This window comes from Anser brachyrhynchus (assembly GCF_964034855.1).
Source record: "Anser brachyrhynchus genome assembly, chromosome: 6".
NCBI classification, from domain to species: Eukaryota; Metazoa; Chordata; class Aves; order Anseriformes; family Anatidae; genus Anser; species Anser brachyrhynchus.
This window is the reverse complement of record NC_137700.1, coordinates 28213492-28236381: the sequence shown is the minus strand read 5'-3', so window position 1 is coordinate 28236381 and position 22890 is coordinate 28213492. Positions and strand designations below refer to the sequence as shown.

At 35.5% G+C, this 22890-nt stretch overlaps 1 protein-coding gene across 1 annotated transcript in view; it reads left to right on the top strand.

Annotated features, from left to right (window-relative positions):
* The first annotated feature begins 5778 nt into the window (after positions 1 to 5778).
* Positions 5779 to 22890, top strand: part of PDE6C (phosphodiesterase 6C) — a 34104-nt gene continuing 16992 nt past the window's right edge. The window contains exons 1-12 of the mRNA XM_080598643.1: positions 5779 to 6279; positions 15957 to 16109; positions 16216 to 16305; positions 16582 to 16722; positions 17248 to 17322; positions 17408 to 17472; positions 17585 to 17651; positions 18484 to 18531; positions 18725 to 18874; positions 19688 to 19831; positions 19916 to 19984; positions 22622 to 22768. Coding sequence (XP_080454769.1) covers positions 5800 to 6279; positions 15957 to 16109; positions 16216 to 16305; positions 16582 to 16722; positions 17248 to 17322; positions 17408 to 17472; positions 17585 to 17651; positions 18484 to 18531; positions 18725 to 18874; positions 19688 to 19831; positions 19916 to 19984; positions 22622 to 22768 — 1629 coding nt within the window. The 5' untranslated portion in view covers positions 5779 to 5799. The remainder of the gene's footprint in view (positions 6280 to 15956; positions 16110 to 16215; positions 16306 to 16581; positions 16723 to 17247; positions 17323 to 17407; positions 17473 to 17584; positions 17652 to 18483; positions 18532 to 18724; positions 18875 to 19687; positions 19832 to 19915; positions 19985 to 22621; positions 22769 to 22890) is intronic.

The following is a 22890-nucleotide window of genomic DNA, read 5'->3' as shown; positions in this document are numbered from 1 at the left end:
AGCCCACCATCCTCATGGTGAAGAGTCTCCTCCCAACACTGAATCTAAATCTCCCCTCACCCAGTTTAAAACTGTTCCTCCTAGTCCTATCACAAGTCAATAGTACTATTCTATCTCATAGCTCATAATCGTAATATCTCATATCTCATAATTGTACTATATTATCTCATCTATGTTAGTTGTAATATATTATCTCAGCTTCTAGACTGAGATTTATTACATGTTTAAATGCTTTTTAGGCTAGAGAAATCAACATAAAATTTACATGCTAAGAGAGGAAAGGAAAGCATTAGATTTAAATAGGAAAAATTAATGCAATTTCTCTGCAAAATATGACTCCTTTTTGATATGGTCCAAGAACTTATGGCAAGTTGTCAGCTGAGTCTTATAAGATCAGAATTGTTTGTTATTGCAAAACTCTCAGACACCCCACAGAACATTAATAAAATATGTATTGACAATTAAAAAAAAAAACAACACTTCTATGAACATTTCTGTATGCACAAAAGTTTCCTAAGCCTTCCCCACATACATGCTAATCATCTGCTGCAATATTCCTGTAAGATGCATGCAAATATTAACCCCATTTACTGGTGGGAAACAGTAATAAAAAATGGTCAGGTAATCCAATATCATCAAGAAATAAATCAAGAGTGGATGAGATGAAGTTTAAAAGGCTTCTGTCCTTTGCACAGTCCGTATACTGAAATTCATGCCAAGCTACCAAGAAACCCATCATGGTCAAAGCTATGGTGCATCTGGCAGCCCAGGCTCACTCCTCCATGCTAGACCGACTGTTTACTTTATGAACTCTCCCCTAGAGGTTAAAATTTCTGTTGACCACTTGTTTCATGAAACCCCAAAGATAATCTTTGGTAGTTTTAAGGGATCATGAAAACTTGCAGTCATACAGAAAAAGCAGTTAACTTACTATTTTTAGTATTTGCATTTTTAAGATTACTTTTTCAATTAGAAAATTATTTTAAAAGAAACACAAAAGTTGAAATTCTTTATGAACATCCCCAAAAATACCATATCCATGATACCAAAACATATCAGTGCCAGAGAACTGGCTGCGTTAGTGACACACAGTACTGGTTGTAAATATCTATAAAAGCCATTCTCACAGCCTAGCCATTTAGAAAAAATAATTGTATTTCTGAACAATTATTTTTTCTATATCCAGACAGTGGACACAAAACCATCCACACAAAAGCCATGCAATTGAAATAAACACATTTGATCTATATTTCTTCTGAAAATCATAACTGAATGAACCACAATAACTGCTGTCAAGATGGACAGATACACTGAGACACAAACACTGAGCTGAACTGGGAAACCTTATAAATACCTTTGACATTTATGTGCTGCTGGATTCTATTTAAATAACCACGTCTGTCAGTTATCCTTCTTAGGAATTTCCATGTATCACAAGGGATCAGCAATGGTCTACTACTAAGAACTGTTCCATAAATAGTTTTGATTTCTGTACTGACTACGAACATAAAAGGAAAATGACATCACAATGTACACCACAGAGTACAAATTTTTCCAATACTCTCTGAAATTAAAACAATTTGAAAAATATAGCACCGTGTTCATCCTGTTTTTAAATCAAACCACGTTAGCATGAACAAGGAACAAAGCCAAAAATGTATTAGTTTTGCCTTTAAAAATTCAGTGAAAATGATTGTGCAAGGGTAGCTTCCAGTGGTAAACCTCCATGTCTATAATGGAGCCTAAATTAAAATGTATTTTCTTAAAAGGTGATCTTACTGACAATTACTAAGAGGGATAATAGCAAAGCCATATTCAGAAGACCTTAATTCTGGAAACATGAAATAATTTTTGGTATACTTTATGATAAACTTAAATATAAATACGAATCTGCATTACTAAATATAAAATAGTGCAGAAAATAAGAATAGAATTGGAATAGAAATATATGCCTTATTCCAGCACAGAAAATTTAAACATATTAGAATGATAGATCTCCAAACTGATCTAATTTACAAAATTCATTAAAGTACTAACATGAGTAAAACAAAACAAACAAACAAACAAAAAATCACCAATACAAATACAGTATATTTTCCTAACTCTAAAGTTAGGACTTCCATAAAAGTTATAAAACCAAACTGTTTTAACTTTTATTGAATCACTTCAACTTCTTGGTTTGCCTTATTATTCAGTTAATAAATATATACATAGAGTTCAGGATGAAACATAACATGACTAGTATAGCAATTATTGAAAAAAGCCAACTTAAACATCTTTCAGACATAAACTTCATAAAGGACTTCTATTGATTTCTGATGCTTCTTTCACAACCACTTAACAGCAAGAGTGCAATTCTAAGAGTGAATCTTAATTAAGAGAAAAAATGAATTATTTGATTATTTAAGAATGATTATAGGACAACTCAGACAAATATGAAATTACTAAATAGCATAATTTATCATTCATAAAAAACACTGGTCATAATGAAGATATGGTGGAACCATGATAAGCAGTTTACGTGTCCTTTCATATTGAAGAAAATGGGCACACATGATAATAAAATTGCTAGATACCTTACAGAAACTTACAAAAATGTTAACTTTTACAAAACCAGGAAAACCAATACAAGTACTTTTTAAACTAGATGAAAATATTTGTGTGCATTTGTGTCTATTTGTGTACATGCCATTTCATAACACAAAGAAATAAGATTTAAGTCATGGTTAATTCAAGAATCTGTTAGCCAACAAAAAATATCATGAACAAATCAGTGTGGTTTGAAGCAGAATGACAATATCATGCTGAACCTGTAATTTTGGGAATCTAACTGAAACAGTACATAAAACGCATTATTAATCGAACATATATAATTATGCAACTCTACAGAAGTTTCCAGGGAAGTTTCCAGAGTGCTGTGAATGTACCTCGGCTGACACTGTCTCTGGTTCAGATCATAGTCCAAGCCATTGTGTGTTACTAACACGGTCAAATTAAAGATGAATTATGAGGGAGTTTCTAATGAAGACCCATGTTATTGTGAAATATTTGGGACATGTCATTTTATGTACAAAAATGGTAACATTAGAGGTCAGGAGGAATCCTTGAATTTATAATTATATTTTTATTTTTTGTGGCAGAAAGTGTGCTTGCAAAAGTCTATGAAATGGAACTTTCACTGCTAAAAATTTGTTTTGTTTGAAAATCTAACAATGTTCATTCACCACTACCTATAATATGTTATTTCTTAAATTCTTTATTTATAGCTAAATAGTAAGCCCATATCCTTATTCATTGATACTTTTATTAAAGGGTAAAAGATAACGGGCTTATAAAAATTCCATCAAATGCTCAAGCCTTATGATTCTCAAGAACATTACATGTTCTTAGCCTCAGCAAGAAGAAGGAAAATTAGATGTGACCAGAACTAAAATATGTTACTACAAACTGACTTTCTTTCCTGTACCCATGGAACTCTCGAGGGCTATTTCCCCTCTTTTAAATAAACTTATTAGAATCATAGAATGGTTCAGGTGGAAGGAACCCTAACCTAGTTCCTTCCAATCCCCTGCCGTGGGCAGGGACACCTTCCACTAAATCAGGCTGCTCAAAGTCCCCTCCAACTTGGCCATGAACACTTAAACAATTGAATACTTATTAGTGACAAATGAAACAGACCTAAAGCCATAAAACCAAATAAAAACAAAGGTAAACAACAAAAAACAAATTCAAAAACAATAACAATAACAAAACAAACAAAAAATAGTGTAAGTAACTGTCAGCTTGCTTCTCTTCACTTCTTACTTTCCCCCCATAGAGTGACAGGTTGCTCTATTTCATAGAATTAAAGTAATCACAATATAAAAGAACGACAAACATTTGTAAAGTTGGTTTCACTCAAGTTATAAAGATGAATGTGTAAATCTTCTACATAACATCATTTCATAGAATGTTTTAGCTGGACACGAGACAGACCATTTATATAGCCCTTCTAGTTTAAATAAACTACTATGTAGAAAGTCCAAAAGTCAGTAAGACAATATGACAGAACAAGCAAAGAAACACCAGTTGCTCATTTTGATCATTTTTAGATACATTGATAAAAAAAAAAAGGATGTTGACACACTTGTGGCCCCAGCAGAATGACAAAGTTGTACTTTGATAGAGACCCTTTTCAAATTAGGAATTGCCAAAGGGCATATGGTCTATTGTCCTTACACCAAGAATCTCCTGCTCTTTTTAATCAATATGGATGCCACAAACAAAACCAAGATGAATTGTATTGCAGCTCTACTACTGTGTTGGTATTTGGATCTGTTCCAGTGAACACAGATCATTTGCTGTCATAGCTGGCACTAAGTTTAAAGTCAGGAAAACACCCCCACGTAGCCATGGGGATGTTCGTCCCTAAAATTCACCACAATATTCATCATTCCTTTTCCATTCACAGAATCACAGAATGGTTTAGGTTGCAAGGGACTTCTGATCCCACACCTCTGCTTAAGCAGGGCCATGTAGAGCAGGTTGCCCAGGACCATGTCCAGATGGCTTTTGAGTATCTCCAAGGATGGAGACTCCAAAACACCACTGGGCAATCTCTTCCATCAACTCAGTTGCCTTCATGGTAAAAAAGTGTTTCCAGATGTTCAGATGGAACCTCCTGTGGTTCACTTTGGGCCCATTGCCTCTTGGCACCACCGAAAAGATCCTGACTTCATCTTCTTTGCACTCCCCCTTTACGGAAAATTCATGTGAGTCATCATGAGCTCCCAAAGGTAAGAAACTTTAAATGTGTTACAAAGCTATGACCAGCCTCAAGGTTCCCTCTTTGCATGGAATCTGTCAGTTATTACAATTTTTATGCTATTTAATAGAGCAGAGATCTCTCACTTTTTCCTGAAGAAGGCACAAGAAGAAACTACATTACTTGCAGGACCCTGTCTGGTCATTTATACTTTATTTATACTAAGAATTTGACTGGCTTTTGAACTTAATTTTGTATTCAAGCCTTTTTAAAATTTTTTTTTCTTTTATTTAGAATATACCTATTCTTGAAAAAAGTTTTATATAAGTCATATCTGTCTGTGCTGAGTCAAACTCTGGTTCTTTACTAGAGCAAGCTCAGACTGTTTTAAGGTCTTTAGGATTTCACCCATTTTATGCATGTATAGCTTGTTAGTTATTTACTTTTAGCAATATAATTTCAATCGTCTCCTGACTAACTGAAGGAAAACTGAATTTTGCAATTAATAAAAAAAACCTGTAACATTCTGTTTTCCTCCCTTTAAGCACTTCACACAAATACACGTGTACATGTCAGCCCACGTGTATGATGTGGGCTAAGTATCTAAGTGGAATTCCTCATATTAAGTTGCAATGGAAAATTGTGTGTATAGTACAATATATATACTATGAATGAAGGAGAGAACTTTTATGTATACATATCTACACCTCAATCAATTTTAAAAGGTCTAAGAACTCATTGTTTTTTTTCAAATACTAAAATGACTCCCTTAGGATTTATGAGCTAAGAATGCTTAGGGGTTTAGTGTCCTGACATCTCTTTAATTAGCAGTCTCCAAGATCTCACACTAAGAAGATGCTAAGCCAGTGCCTTCTGTCATATCTCAAGAGTTTCAGAAGGCTTGGAAGTCACAGAGGAAGCAGAATGTACTATGCCTAATAGCTATACAGTATGTACAAAGTACCATTTTCGTACTAGTACCTAACTTCTTGCTACCACTCCTGCTTTGATGGTGATGAAGTTCTGAAAGAAATCCTAAGAACAATCCAGCCAAAATGGGTGAGGTAAATAAAGATGCTGTTGAAAAATACTTGGAGAACAATCCCCAGTTTGCCAAGGAGTATTTCGACAGAAAAATGAGGGCAGAAGTGCTGGGAAGTATCTTTAAAGTGAGCCCTGGAGATGTGAAGGAAGGAGTCAGCTTCAAAGACATGTCCCGTCTGGAGGAGTGTAACATACTTTTTGAGCTGCTAACAGAAATCCAGGATGAAGCAGGCACTATGGAAAAGATAGTGCACAAAGCCCTGCAAAGGTTGGCACAGCTGCTGGCAGCTGATCGGTGTAGCATGTTTATTTGTCGTTCCCGAAATGGTATTCCAGAGGTAGCTACCAGGCTTCTCAATGTCACTCCAACTTCCACCTTTGAGGAGAATTTGGTGAATCCAGACAATGAGACTGTTTTTCCTTTGGACATCGGGATAGCGGGATGGGTTGCTCATACCAAGAAGTTTTTTAATATACCTGATGTGAAAAAGGTAAGTGAGTGACTTCTCTTGGGGAATGGGATTCCGTGCATGCACTTAGCTTCCTTCCTGCACAGGGTTGTGGTTTGGAATCACTCTTCAAAAACATCTCAGAGACAGAAATCCAGACCAAAACCATGAGAAAGCCAACAGAAGAATATGTTTAAAATCCAGTAGAATTGCATCATGTAGCCTAGTGAGATAGTTCCATTATCCTTGCATAATAACTGAAATATAATTTGCTGAAATAAGGAAGGAGAACATTAGATTAATAGAGACCAATGAATACTTGTGTTTCTATTGAACCAGGCAGGCTCCTACTCTGTTTTCCAGTACAGGCTTGCAAGTACTATCCCTTGTCAAATTCAGTTGAGTGTATAGCAGCACAGAATAAGTAATTTGCAGTTTTCATAATGAAAGTGCTTCCTTCTAAGGGGGTGAATGAACCCAAACGAAGATGATGTCAACATGTATGTCCAGTTTCACATCTATCTTTGAATTTAAAGTAGCTTCAAATTTAGTGTATGTCCAGATCCATAGTTTTATTCAGAACCATCTGTGGAAGAAGATTAATGAGTCAGAGCTGCTCTGGCATTTTCAAAGTTCCTGTTGAATTTGCACAGAATCACCTTCTTTAAAATGTTGATAGGGGTTATTACAAATATTACATGAAAATAATGTGAGTGACCTAACACAAATTAAACATGCGTGCATAAGAGCTGCTTTAGAAACTGCTTTGAAATACAGAGGGAAACAAAAAGGTGCTTTGATTGTTGTATTTTTTTTTAAACAGCTAACCTTCAACTCTTTTAATCTTACGTGGAGAAGCTCAGCAAAATCAAATGGTGCTAAGATAATTATACCAGGTGATATCTGTCTTCTCAATATTTCCTATACCGTCAACTTAAAATTCTAGGGCATTTTAGAGATAGAAACCACCTCAGTGTCCTAAGCTCAATGTAAGCAATAATGTCTTTATACAGTATAGTTATTTATGTTTTCCTGGAAGTTAACAAAAAGTAATGTATTTGATCATGTTAAAAGTTGGCAGACGAAGAAATAAAGGACTACTTTTAAAGCTTAACCCCAAGCAAAAATGTAAACCTATGGGAACAGAACATTCCACTATATAGTAAACTACCTCTGATGTAAGTAGGAATCGTGGAAGCAAACAGTAAAAAGACTGATATGAGAAAACAAATCACTTGATTTTTAACTGACCACTGAGACACCTTCTTCAGTGGCTGCTGTTCTGACAAGAAGCATATGACTTACTGCCTCTTACCACCATGTGGGAAGATTGGAGGATAATCCTTCTAAATTCATAAGGCTGATTACATGAGAAAGATCAGGCGGATCAAGCAAGATGTGCCTTTTATCAGACACTGCACTGCTTCTTAATATCATTATGTGAGCGGTGCCCAGGGCAGGGCTGCCCAAATGTTTCTATGCTTGAAGCAGGACTTGTTAAAAATTTTGTGATAAATGTAATTTGATTACCTTTAAGAGTACTTCTCTGTCTATCCAGTACTGCTAGGTATATGTTTCACATGCATAAATTAATGTCTGCTGAATTCAGCTATTATTCGGTGACTCTAAGATCATTTTTACTTTGGCATCCATTTATTTATTTAGGATTAATGAGGTCCATGCCACTAGGTCACACTTAAAAACACAGTTAAATCATGGAGCCATCCATCCACATTTGATAACTAGATGTCATCAAAACTCCCAGAGACTTCTCTGGGACCAAGGTTTGTTATTTGAAAATAACCACGAAGGTCTCAAAATTGACAGCATTTCCACCCTACTTGTAAAAATAAAAAGTAAAAACAAATAAAATTCTGTGTCCAAATCCTTACTTTCTACACAGGCAAAGCTCCCACTACTGTCACCAGAATTTTATCTTCATAAGGAATCCAGAAGTGCAACTTTAGTCAGTAATATTTAAGGAATATAACCAGTCCATGGCAGAAAAAAAAGACAGCCACTGAGGCCTTTATCACACTTTCTTGGAAAAGATCATTATTTGTCAAATCAGTTTGTTTGCAGTTCAGTCAAACTAGATCGTCTGCTACCCAAATTCTGACAAGCAGATTTAAGTCAGAGAGGAGTTTTGCCCCTAATGTCTTGTCAGAATATAAAATGCACAATGAATAATTCTAGATGCCTGCAGTGCTTTAAGGATGTCATGTCTAACCACTTTCTATTGTTGACAGAATCCGTATCCAGACAGCATTGCATTTTAAAGTCTTAAATACATGACAACACTGACAAACCCACAGTGAGACATCGTCATGCTTCAATCACCACCCCTGTATAACAAGAGAGAATGTAACGTAAGGTCACAACAGCAATCAATCTTTGAAAAAAAACATAAGACCCCACTTCTACTGCCTGGTAGCCAGTTCTTTAGGGATTATCTCCATCAACCTGGAAAAGTACCAATAAATGTGAGGAAGCTCCTCATCCTGACTAATGCTTCAGAAAAGAAAAGCAGAGGAAAAGATACAGACCTTCCATAATTAACTTAGTAGCAAGAACAGTCTCTCCCCACAAGATTACAGACCTGTTGACTGCAAGAGCTAATAGTGTTTAATCCAGGATTTAACAGCAGTGAGATATAGGAGGCCAGGAAAGACCACTGCCCTGATGGTTGGCCTCACATTGTTCCCAGGGCCTAGCAGAGTACGCTACTTAAATATTCCACGGTAAATTGATACACTGCATAAGATTTGGTATGTTCGCTATTATCCTTTAGTTATTAACTGATAACATTGACAAAATGATAAAGAAGAGATTACCTTACATCTTGTCCTAAGGTATTATTTCCAAATAAAACTAAGAACTAGTTAGACAAGGAACATGACTTCCAAGGAATTAAAATCTCACAGTCTCAGCTTGTAAGAGCCAACAATGAAGACAATAATATATTTGCTTTAATCCACCACGCATTTAAACTATTGCATTATTGCTTCTAATTCAGATATATGTGAAGACAAAGATGTTCCTAAAGATTGGAATCTCAAGAAATAATTTTCCTTATTATAGTAGAGAAAAAAAAAATAAAGTGGTGGGAAAAAAAAAAAAGATTATAAGGCTTTAGGATTAATTCCACGAAGGGACCTAAATGTGGAGAGATTCTGCTATTTCCAACTCGAATTAAGCAGCCAGAGCAATGATTATTGTGGCACCTAGTGTAACTACTGGAAATCTGTGATACAAACCATCTTAAATACTTCAAATTTTGAGCGCCTGCATTATCCCTTTGTAAACTGATCCAGCCTCAGTTTGCATGAGCCTTTTTTCTGGGAGCCCTACTTCTCTATAATTAAAAGGTAGGAGAGACTTTCATGCCAGGCCTGTCTGAACTGACAGGAGTTTCATGTTCATGGGAACATGTGAATCCCTCGACTTCAGGCTGCCTGAGCCTGGAACCAAGACAAAGAGACACTTCATACCTTCTCTTATTTTTACAGTTTGGCGTAGATTCAAGTTAAAAAAATTTGAAAAAGGAAGAGAAGAGAGCAAAAGGAAGTGTGGTGTTGCAGTTCAGTGCTTTGAACTCCCACGTGGCAGTGAGTAGGCCTGGACATGGAGCTGTTGTCCAGGTCCTGGGTGTAAACAGGCATTCTGGTAACACACAGCAGTGGCCCTGGGATCAGGCAATGATCTTCGACTCCATCCTAAGATAATAAGAGGTTGATGGAATCAGGCACATCCATGTTGAAAATACAGAGCACTGGAAAAGCACAGGAGAGAGCAAGCCAGTGAATGACACAACTGGTTGACCTGAACATGGCAGAGGGAAAGGATTATGGAGGAAGAAGGTGGAAGAATGGGAATCATTTTGTGGTGGAGCTGGTAGCATGGCAGTCTCTTGCTAATGAAATTCTTGGTTCTTAACTCATCTTCTGCTAGGCCCCTAGCAACGCGATCTTGGAGAAGAACCCCAAGTATCCAACACACTGATGTTAAATAAGGCTCCAAAGGCCAGAAAACAATTGTGAAATTAACTTTATATGAAAATTCTTCAGAAACAAATTCAAAACTCTTAAGATTAGAAAAAATGAGGGCAAAGATACACAATGCTACAGAAGTACTGCTTTCCTAAATTTTTGGAAAGCAGTGAGAATTGAATGAAACAATCCCAAGAAAAAGTAAACATAGGGAAAAAATGGAGAAGTAGCTTTTTACCTAGGAAGAACTTGCATTGTACATGTAAATATCTGTTCCTCCATTTTATGTTGTCATCTTGATAATAAACAGATTGTTATTATAACAGAGAAATAGATTTCCATTTTTTCCAGTTACTATTTGCTATATTGAGTACAAATATATGACAAAGATTTAGTCAACTTTCAAGAAAGTATTTTAACATAAGAATAAGTTTATATTAATCATGCCCTCCAGGAAACAAACACACCAACCCCAAATAGCTTTCATTCTTATCTTGAATTAACTTGTGTTAAAAGAGGAAAGCTCTCAAAATGGAAGGAAGAACGAATATTAAAAATTACAATGAAAAGTTTCCCTTCAGCCTTATTTTCTTGTTATATGTGAAAAAACAACTTAAAACAATGTAATACAGATTGATTTTGAAAAAGTTGCAAAATATCCACTACCCATGGCCAGAAAACGGAAAAGCATTGAGAAGTGACATGACTGAAGTTTAACCACCAAATGCTCTTAAATATATACTAATTTCTACTTACTTTCATCTTCAAAACTCAAATGATCTTGAAGATATCAAAGTCAATTTGTTCTGTAAGCTACATGTAAAAATGCAGCTGTCTTACATCCCTGACAAAACATGATTTTTTGAATGTTTTCTAATGAATGGCCAAATCATTTAACTAATTGGTTTGGAATCAGAACTATATTTTCATAGCTGATGTTAAATGCTTTTAATATTCCTTTCATATTCAATTGTATCATTACAAAACAAAAACATTTGTGAGTTGAGAATAGGATAAGCAGAAATAATATAGCACTACAACTTAGCAGTAAAAATTTAGTTTGAAAAATCTGAGCCAATGCAAGACAATCAGTAGAAGAACAAAATATCAGGAAGAGGAAAAAATACTGCAGACTACCAGAAAATAAAACAGAAACATGTAAAGATTGTGTAAAAAAAAGTTGATAATGATGACAGTGTGATGCTGGCTCCTGATGTCACCACTTCCTGTGGTTTCTCTTCTAGTAGTGTTCCAGACCCACGTCTGGTCATCCCACAACTGAAGGATGATGTATTTCTACAGTTTGAGCTGACCTATCCAACCCAGAACCTGCAGTCCACTGTGAGGATAGCAGCAAAGTAGTCATAACTGCAAGGGCTCCCAGAAAGTCCCTCTTCCTCTGTGCTTCATCAGAGGAAAGAGGTGGAGGAAAATAGGCATTGGCTGTCTACCCACAGCTGCAGGATTAAGTCTTACTGCTTCTCCTCCACTGTGATAACAGATGCACTTTGCCAAACTTAAAATGGGGAAGTAGCTGCACAGCAAGGTACAGACACATCACTCAGAAACAACACAAGAAGAAAGAAAGAAAGAATGGGAGTAACGGTGAAAACTGGGAATAATGGCAAACCAAGGCGTAAATGTCATCTGTGGGACATGGACAAAATATTATCATGGTGCTTCATAGCAGGACCCCCAGTCAAGAAAGCAAAGATTTATGAGACAGTTTCATTTCCTAATGCAGCAAACCACATGTGTAGTGAAGATGTTGATGGTGGGCCAGATAATAAGCAACTTGCAAGTTTATATACTTTCAGTAAGCAAGTATACTGGAGGTGTGAGAAGCCTCAGTACTAATAACTGAGCTCCTGTTCCTATCGCTTCAGATGAACCATTACAGTGAGACTTCACCCTGACTGGCCAAACTGGGAAGTGGGAACCCCCTATTCCTTTACAACTTCAATTGCGTTGCTTTTCAGAATTCTCCCTTTCTCTTTCTTTCTTGAATTTGTATAAATTACACACCTTTGTATGTACCATGGAAACCAAATTAACAATGATTACACTCATTACTTAAAATATTTTTTGCATTTTCTGATCAAATTTACAATTGCTGAGTGATTATGCTGAGGAGTTTGTCCTGGAGGTTTCCAGTAGTGTCAAACTCACTTGACTCCAGCTGCATTTTGCCATTAATCCAATCAGAAATGCTCAAGAATTAGCTCAGTGTTATGGAGCACAGTGTAGCTAGGATGTCAATCCTAAAATAACATTATGAACTGGAAGGCGCTCTTCCATTATTAAATACTGAATGATGGTTGAATGAACATTAGAACAATCATCTTCAATTATAATTATTATTATTATTAAGTTTGGCATAGAATAAAACCTGTGAAAGTTTAGAAATCTTGGACAACTCTTTTTCATAATTTGCTTAAAGAATTGTGGGATATCTAAAACCAGCCAACAAGGCAGAACTCATCATGAAAGAAATAAGGTCTTTCAAGACTGCTAAAAGGAAACATAGATGAACATATTGCTCATAAGAAAGGAACTGAGATCTGGAGGGAAAACCATGAAATAAGAAAGACACAATGGTTCCTTCTTATAGATGGTCCTTCCATAAGAACTTTTTAGAAACAATAAAGTAAAACTGATTTTTGAAACAAGCAAACAAGCAAGCAAGCAAACAACAACAAAAACCACAACAGCAATGTAATTGTAAAGTATTATCTGCTCACATAATCTCTGAAAATTAACCTACTTCTTGAAATGCCTGTGGTTCCCAGGGAAGCGACTTTTTCTCATTTTTACCCTATTACTAACACAAACTTACAGCTGTGTAGCTACAATTCACAATCAGATACAGTATAGTCTCAGCAAGCAAGCCTATTCATAACCACCATTCAAGGAAAATAAACAATATTCCTAGAAAGAACGGCCTGATTTTTCGCTTTTACTGAGGTGTAATCACACTGTTTTCACAACAGTGATTTATGATTTTGTAAATTCCACTGCTACCTATTAAATGGCAATTAGGTTTATAGAACATAAAGAAATTGAAATGTCGAGGCCAAATTATCTAAACATAGAGCACTATATGGATAATTTATTGGTAAATGGTTTATAATAACGTGTAGTAGTGTTCTTAGGTTTCAGTGAGATAAAACTGGTGTCCTGGTTTAGAGAATAAAAAAAAATGAAAATAAAAAAAAAAATGAATCAGCTAGTCATTTCAAGTAAAATGGCTAGAACACAGTCACATGCCAACCCCCCCTCCACTCATCTTCTGTCACCTATATAACAGAAAGATGAACACAGAGAGGGGTCCCAATTTTCCATTCATGTATGCTGGTTTTAGCTTAGTGCAAATCCCTGACATGTTGCACATCTTGGCATGTATCTACAGAATTGACTGTGGTACTGTAAAAGGCTATGTATCTTAGCTTTAAATGGAGCTAGTTGAAAACGCTTGCAAATATACTACAGTTAGGGAGTTATCAACAAATTGCCTTTCCCTCATTTTTTTAAAAGTCTGTTTTACGATTTCACTGAGAGTTGAAAGTTCACAACATCACTCTAAAAGATGGTTGGATTCATAAGATCAAGCTCAAAAGACCTAAGTGTCTTCCTTCATATATTCATAGGAACACTGAGATACTCTTCTGGATCTGGTACTACAGAGCTTATTTGTGTATGAACATGATTTTCCAGACATTGTGAAAAGTGATTTTATTCAAAATCAAAAGGAGTTTATGTTCTCAAGAGAAAATATTTTAAAACCTTGATTGGAAATAAAGGCTTCAAACCCCCCTGCCAGCTGTGTGCAAAATAATCAATAATGTGAAGTCTAAATCTAAGCACAAATTTTTGCTTGTATATGCAAATCATGTGTGATTGAAGTCTTTGCATATGCTGTGATAAAGCTGCCAATGTGTCACGAGGTATTTATATCTGTCTGTATTTGCACTATCTAGGCACTATTCAGCTTGGCTTGTGGTTACTGAACTTTTTGTTTATTAGCAAAGACTTGCATCCTTTAAAATTTTCTTATTACCTGCAGAAATCTTACTACCAAAGTTCTTCCCAAGCACCACTACTTGTACTTAAGTCTGAAGTAATTAAACAAATTAAGACTCAGCTGCTGTATCCCGTTGATTCAACTCACTTGGTGTATGCAGGTCCCTTTTAAGTAGTTGCAGATCGGGGATTCAGATATCTGTTAAGTGAGACATCCCTATACAGTTCTCCTAGAAAAAGAGAAAAGAGCAACTCAGCGAAAGATTGACAGAAGTAAAGAAAATATCCCCTCTCCACCTGGACCTCATCAATTTATAAATACATGGATTTATTTGGAACTGGCCATACTTTCCAGGGACCCAAATACAGCATGATTTATTGAATGATAGAGAGAATTTATGGGGATGATACAAGCTTTCCCTGAAAGAATCAATTCTCTGTAATGCAGACCAATTAGTAAATACAGAAAAACACATTTCAGAGTTACTTCCACACCATTGATTCATTTCCCAAAAATACAGTCCTAGAAGGAAATCTAAAATGGAAGTATGAATGATGGGCTATCTAAAGGCTATAAAGAACTGAAGGAAAAAAATAAACCTAACATTTTGAACACAGAATAAAGTCCAGTCTAACTTCTCAGGGTTGGATAAACTATCAATTCAGCATATCCCAGAAACATTTGCTAAAGAGGAAAGGGGAAAAAAAGAAATTAAGAGGAAAGATCCAAACAAGCATTATCATGCTTGATTCTAAAACTTTTATTTATTTATTTATTTTTCTGAAGTAGTTTTCTGTATAATTTATAAAAGCAGAAAATCTGGTATATGGCATCCTGCAACATGGAGGAGACATTTAGGTCCACCACAAAGATCTCAAATGATCTTCCATGAAAGATGACCTATCTTCCCAGTGTTTTTTTACACAACAGAATGAAAAGAATGGTTTTTACTAAAACCTCCTCAGCACTCAACTTCAAGGATGGATAACTGGAGGGATAGTTAGTTGTGTCTCTTTCATTAGTGACATGGTATCAACCCCACAAGATCCCACATCACAACAAAAACAACTGTGTCCCCTCATCTCTCCCTGGTCTACACCCTCTGATTCAAGTTGGGGTGGGAGCTGCAGGAATGGGAGTCTGTCAGAGACCTAGGAATAAGAAATGGCTCAGTCAGATGTATGCCAGCTGGGGGTGCCTCTCTGCCAGAAGAATTTTTAGCCATACAGGTTCAGGACAGGTTGCAAATAATCCCACATACAGTTTTTAACATTGTTTGATAACATACTATTATTCATTTTATCTACAAAATAAATAAATAATAATAACATAGCTATGAAGTAAATCTCCTACATACAAGCCATATGTATTAGACTATTAGGTAGCCACAGATTCATGTTATTCTCTCCTTCTAGCTTTTTCCATATTTTGAATTTCTCAAATTTGTTGTCATTCTAATAAAAATCTTCACTGAACTTGGTTCCAGGAGCTGCACTCATAACCAACGCCTAAGTGTGCATTTAGATATAACTCTGCAACATGGTGATAACTAATGGTAATGCTTTTGGAGAGTATCACTTTACTGCACTGTGAAGCTGTGCTTATAGCATTGCAAGCATAAATTATCAAATACAACAACCATTTGCTTTTGGTGTGATAACTAACTGTGATGCATTTCAACTGTGGTTTTGATTTTTTTTTCTTTTCAGAATAACCATTTTTCTGACTTTCTGGACAAAAAAACTGGTTATACAACGACCAACATGTTGGCAGTCCCAATTACACAGGGTAAAGAGGTGCTTGCTGTTGTCATGGCTCTCAACAAATTAAATGCCACTGAGTTCTCAAAAGAGGATGAAGAGGTAATAACCTCAAATGTTATACAACAGCACAGTTAGTTCACAAAGTAGTCTGAGTGAATCTACTTCTTGATTTGAAACTTTTTTTTTTCTTTTAAACCATTTTTAGGTCTTTAAAAAATACCTCAATTTTATATCTTTGGTCCTAAGAAACCATCATACATCATACCTCTACAATATTGAATCCAGAAGAAGTCAGGTAAAGAAGAATTTGTTAATGATAATACTTTGTTTTTAAATGAGACCATTATGCCCACTATTTTATATTCTCACTAGATTATTGAAGTAAGAACAGCATCTATTCGATTGTTTTTTGTTTTTTGATTGTTTTTTATTTTTATTACAGTAGTTCAATTTATTCTTTTATTCTGGAATGCTCAGCATTCTTATGTTTTTTGTTTTTTGTTTTTTTTTTTTCATTAAAAACACTTTACCATTGTGACAATTTACTCTCTTTCTCTTTTGTTGTAAATAGATGCTTTTGTGGTCTGCCAACAAAGTATTTGAAGAGCTAACAGACATAGAACGGCAGTTTCACAAAGCACTGTATACTATTCGAATATATTTAAATTGTGAAAGATATTCTGTTGGTCTGCTGGACATGACTAAAGAGAAGGTAATATTTATTTTGCCTACCTGTGAGAAACGTGTTACTCCTAACTTTAAGTTATAAAGTCTGTCCTTCTAGTTTTCTACGTATTTCTAGTGCACCCCTCTCCAAGATATAAAGATACCGTCCCTTCTAATACTTTGGGATAATTCATATAAAATCTAACTGATTTACAAAATAAGCATGGCAAAGTACATAATAAATATTAGGGCTAATTCTGAAATAATTTTTCACATTAATAATTCCATCTGAGTAAGGAAAGAAGTGTAGTCTGATTATTGCTTTATAAATACCTGCTTGCTAAAACAACAATTAAAGTGTACAATTGAAGAGATAAGCTTCATATTAGTCTGAAATTTACTGGTTAACATTTATTGCCTGGAATATCCTTAATGTTTTCTTAATTTTGTCTGTAATGTGACCACACAACTGTTGCGGAGAAAGAAAAATGTTATCGGCAGATTTCATGTTATCTCTGAAGACAGACCTGATGTTTTCCCTTTTGCTAATGCCTGTGTATTATTTTCCCAGGAGTTCTATGATGAATGGCCAATTCGGCTGGGGGAGGCAGAGCCTTACAAAGGCCCCAAGACACCTGATGGAAGAGTGAGGATATTCATTTTTCTTTTTATGAATCTTAATTTTGACGTTGAGTGCCATGTCACCTACATGCTTTTCTCTTTTTACTTAGGAAGTCAACTTTTATAAGATTATTGACTATATTTTACATGGAAAAGAAGAAATCAAAGTTATTCCGTGAGTATTCATTGGCAGCCTGTGAATATGTGGTAATTAGATTTATTGCTGGGATAGAATAATAACGTGTCTGTATCCGCAGAAATCATCTAATTTCATTCTCTCTCTAAAGGTCACCTCCAGCAGATCACTGGTGTCTTATCAGTGGATTGCCAACATATGTTGCTGAAAACGGATTTGTAAGTTCATAGCAAAAGTAAAAACTTTTAACTTTAAAGTTTTAATCCATGCAGTTCTTCTGACTGAAAAAAAAACAACAACAATAAATCAACAAAACAACCCTCCCTATACCTCTATAAAAATACTGTGTTGCTTCCAAAGTCATTGGTTCCCAGTGAAATCATGTGAATCAATAGTCTGGATGGAGACGAGCCCTCAGCACAAATAGCCAATTATGGTGACATCACATGAATAAATTGTGTATCTGATGTCATTTTCAAAGTGTGTGGACTATGTTAAATAAAAATATGTAAAAGTAAGAAAATCATTGTATACACAGTTCTAAATTTTTCTTTTTCTTGCAGTAAGTTGGAAAACACAGGGTGGGCCAAGTAAGCCAGAAAGTATGTGTAGCTCCCAACTAGTACAGCGCTAGTTTAACAAGGCATATAGCGTAGCCATGATACGTAATTCAAAGTCGTGGTGAATGACAGTTATTGGTAATCCTATAGCACTTGTAACAGGAGTTAAGGATGAAGCCCTGGGAGTAAGTACTCGATTATTTATTTCTGCAAATCCTCATGCCATTTTAAACTGGCATGAAAGTGGCTTTCTTAACCCTTATGTTTACGCCCTGAGGCATCATACATGAGGCACTTTGCTATAAGCACTCCAGAATTATGTTAGAATAACCGCAATTAAATTAATAGGAATGGTTTTACTTTTTGTAGCTAGCTAGGCTGCTGACTGTTTTTACCTTAGAAAATATATATGCCTTCTTTAAACGTTAGGCCAAGTCATGGCGTATGTTACATTGCCTTTAAACAACGCCTCCTTTTCTTTCTGCTGCAGATTTGTAACATGATGAATGCACCAGCAGATGAATATTTCACATTTCAGGTAATTCCAGTGATGATAAGAGTTATAAATTTTGTGGAAAATATGCTAGTGTTTTCCACCAATTAGTTATACATTTGGATACATAAACAATTTTGTAATTTGTGGGACTTAATGTTACATTGCCTATATCGATAGCTGTACTACTACTTTCAAAGAAATATGCAATATTTCCTGCTCTCTGGCTTTCCTACAGAAAGGACCCGTGGATGAGACTGGATGGGTTATAAAAAATGTCCTCTCGTTGCCTATTGTCAACAAAAAAGAAGAAATTGTGGGAGTTGCAACATTTTACAACAGGAAAGATGGAAAACCTTTTGATGAGTATGATGAACAGATCATTGAAGTAAGCTTAATATGATTATAGGCTTTAAGGAGCAATATGATGCTAATCAAAATATTACTGTAAAAACATATTTCATAATATCTGAAAATTTCTAACAGATTCTATTAATATCTAACCAAAAGACTATCTTCTCCACCATACAGCTTCTTAAGAATCAGATAATTTTATTACCCTTTGTAAACCTGAAAATTTATGAGATCATTTATGTTCCAATTACGAACAAAAGTCAGGCGTAATTTTTATTTTTAGTCATTTGACTTTTTAATGATGGTCAACACTGCTGATTAATGTGAGTGGGTAAAAAACAGAACAGAACAGAACAGAATAGTTCAGGTGGAAGGGACCTTCAAAGTTCACCTAGTCCAACTGCCTGACATTTTCAGGGCTAACCAAAAGTTCAGCATATGATTGAGGGTATTGTCCAAATGCCACATGTAAGCAAGTACGCCATGCTGCTTACCAACGGACATCATGCCTGCAAGCACGAACTCAGAGTTCATGCACTTTGGCATGATAAGACGTCACACAGTGAATTCAAGCCCACCCAGCTATCTTAAGCCCCATAAGCCTCAACGTCTTGTATACAAAATGAGACTATGGGCCCTTAGTTACATAGGTTGAGACAAACAACATCATTAAAAGCTCTAAGGGTCTAACAGAATCTGCTGATGGAAGGTAAAGGTCTCTAACAGGTAGAGTTGCACATTGCTTTTTAAAGGGCACTACCAGAAACTGAACTTTAAAAAAAAATCAAATCATCTGTTCAATTTTATCTTCATGCTGTCATCTTCAATTTGCTTGGCTTTGTTCTAGACTCTTACACAATTCCTGGGGTGGTCTGTTTTAAATACTGACACTTATGACAAAATGAACAAGCTTGAAAACAGAAAAGACATCGCTCAGGAAATGCTTATGTACCAGACAAAGGCCACTCCTTCTGAAGTTGAATCTATACTGGTGAGTTTCTGTCCACACTCACAAAATTAAAGTAGGAAATTTGCTACACATAACTGAATATGTTGTTCATTTTTCATTTTTTAGAAATACAAAGAGAAATTAAATGTAAAGAGTATAGAAGAATGTGATGAAAAGGATCTTATCAGGATTTTGGTAAGTCAATAAACTGAAAATTTGACTTTAGAAAGCATGTTGACATCAGATTGTAATGGACCCTCCTTACAAGAAAAACTTGTATATAGATAAATTCTGTTTAATATAATTGATATTATCTATCAGTTCCAGAAGCTAGATAGAGCTAATTTAATTTAATAACACATCTTCAAGTTTGTTGGTTCCTCCATGTGCACATCCCGCTGGTACCTCCAGGGAAACGTTCTGTCCCAAATATGTGTTGACAGACTTGGATAACCAGAGTTATATAGAAACATTTATATGAATAAACATTTAAAGTGTTGAACTCCATTAAATTTCCACATGAATGGTGCTATCTCTATAATTATATTTATTTCATTTTGGACATAAAAGAGGGTACCTTGATCTAAGGTCGCTTTCATTTTGAGTAAGAGAACACATACAGGAGTGTCCAGTAGAACTAACCTACTTTCCCATGAATTTTCCTGCATTTCTCTAGACAGAGAAGTCTTACTTTATCTAAAACAAAACTAAAAGATGTGCTTCAGGAAAGCATCAAATGCACTCTGTTAATGATCGAAATAGAACTAGGTTGAAAAAGAAACATCAAACACACACAAGCCTGTTGACCTCCAATATCAGCCACATATTTCCTCCTATTACACCACATTTGCTAATGTAGGTATGTATATGTGCATGCCAGGGTTCAATGGCGCTAAAGTTTTACTGGCTCCCACAGAACAGATGCTCACGCAGCTTGCAAGTGGTGAAACACAAAAACATCGACAGTCCCTGTGTAGCTTCACATACCTTTTAAAGAAAACGGAAATAAATATTCTTAAATCTCTCTACTTGAAGAACAGCAATTGATTAGGATGGTGCTGGCCTACAAATGTAAAAATATAATAATAATGGTATGAATTTTTAAATCTCCAGAAAGCAAGTAAAATGTGTTCTCTCAACACTGTGGCGTCAAATATTTAAAGGTCTTATATATTCTGCACTGCCAAGGCAACATGCAAATTCTTTATCCTATTTAAGGCCTGGAATCCCAGATAGTTAATGAGATAAAGCAGGTGTTTCTAGATCTGATGATTCACAAAGTAATGGGTCTTAAAACACCAGTGCCCCAGGATTCCTTGTCCTTGACCTCAGAGAAGAGTAAATTTAAAGGAAAATCCAACCAAGGGAGAAGGAAATGCTGTTCCATGGATGTTCAGCATTATTTGTTGAAATACATGCAGACGGGGAAATAGATTTAGTTATAATTTTCCTTATCTGTAAAAAGGAGATCATTTATCAACTATGTGGCAGAAGGGAATAATTGTGGTCATATAATCTATTTTTGTGTTGCATCAGACATCCTTTAAAATATACTACTGCTCTCCTTAGGCTTTGGGACGTACAAATGAAAAGCATTACAGAACAGTTTGCTAATATCGTTATTACCAGTTAGGCTATTCAATGTGAATCCATATAATGTATGCAACTTGAAATTTAATACAAGCTTCTTAACATTTGTATCCTCTGAATTTTAGAATTTAGTAAATGCTTTCTGGACATTCTTTAGTACAAGGAAGAGCTGACCTAAGCTCTGTGTCTGCACTTCAGGGAGAGAAAAGTCCTTGAAAAGCATCCAGCCAGCATCTGATAAAATCCAGTATGTGGGGAAAATAAAATGCACTTATACTGTCCACTGCTTCTGGAATGATCCCTCATTTTCATCAGTGGTCAGGATTGTTCAGAACAGGGTGCTCTAAATTACAGAGGACGCTTCTAATACAGAGTCACCACCAACTACAGCAGTAAAAAGGAAATGACTAAGGGATTTGAAGTAAGCCATAATAACTGAAAACTACATACTCTGTGCATTTAAGCATTGAGATTTCTCTATGAAGTGTATATAGGTTATCACACACACAAAGAGAGATTCTCATAGCACACAGGGTAAAACAGACTAATTTAGATAGGGTTAGACAGACTAATTGGTTGTGGAACAGCAACAAACCACCAGCACTCTAGAGGTTTAAAAATGTACAGGAATCCTTGCTTGGCTATAGGCTCTCCAGAAGAACGCAAGGCTATAGATAGGTAAGCATGAAAGCAAGTCTTCTCTAATTAAAAAAAATTTTAAAAAAATACAAAAAATAAAAAAATTGTTATATTTTATTCTACCGTTAATGTGGAAAATGTTTTGTTCTAGGAAGCTTATTTTTGGTTACTATATCCATCACTATTTGTAAGATCCAATAGGGAAGAACAACTTTTACTAGGAAAAGCTGGTATTGTTGAATAATTTTGGCTGTGAAAAAGATGAACTGCAGCTTTGAGACCAGGGTAAAAGTGGGAGGCCACCAAGGCCTGAGACATCCTAACAAAGGAATTGCTTAGATGGTCACAACTGACTGTTTTGGAATTCAGGGTAGGCAGAAACACCACCTGCCCAAGACTTTTACCTATTCTCTTGGAGAAGAAAACAGCAGTACCACCATTGTGTTTCAAAACTTAATATGCATTAGATTCTACGGAAACCTGAGGTCTTTGACCATAAAGCAAACATACTGTCCTTATGCAATGTTTCCACTGAAGTAAGAACGTTTTCCCAACATCGTTCTGGCCATAAAAAATCCTTGTGCTTTTGACTTTCCCTAACAGAAGGAAGAATTACCTGATCCAAAAGATTTAGAACTCTATGAATTCCGCTTCAGTGACTTTCCCGTTACAGAGCATGGCCTCATAACTTGTGGAATACGACTGTTCTTTGAGATAAATGTTGTTGAAAAGTTCAAAGTCCCAGCAGAGGTCTGACTTTTTTTTCATCTTGTTTATGTTTCTTTTAAGATAGAACAAAAATAGCTGGCTGTTGGTACTTTAATATAAAAGTAAGCTATATTAAGTATGAGTAGGATTAATTATTATATGGA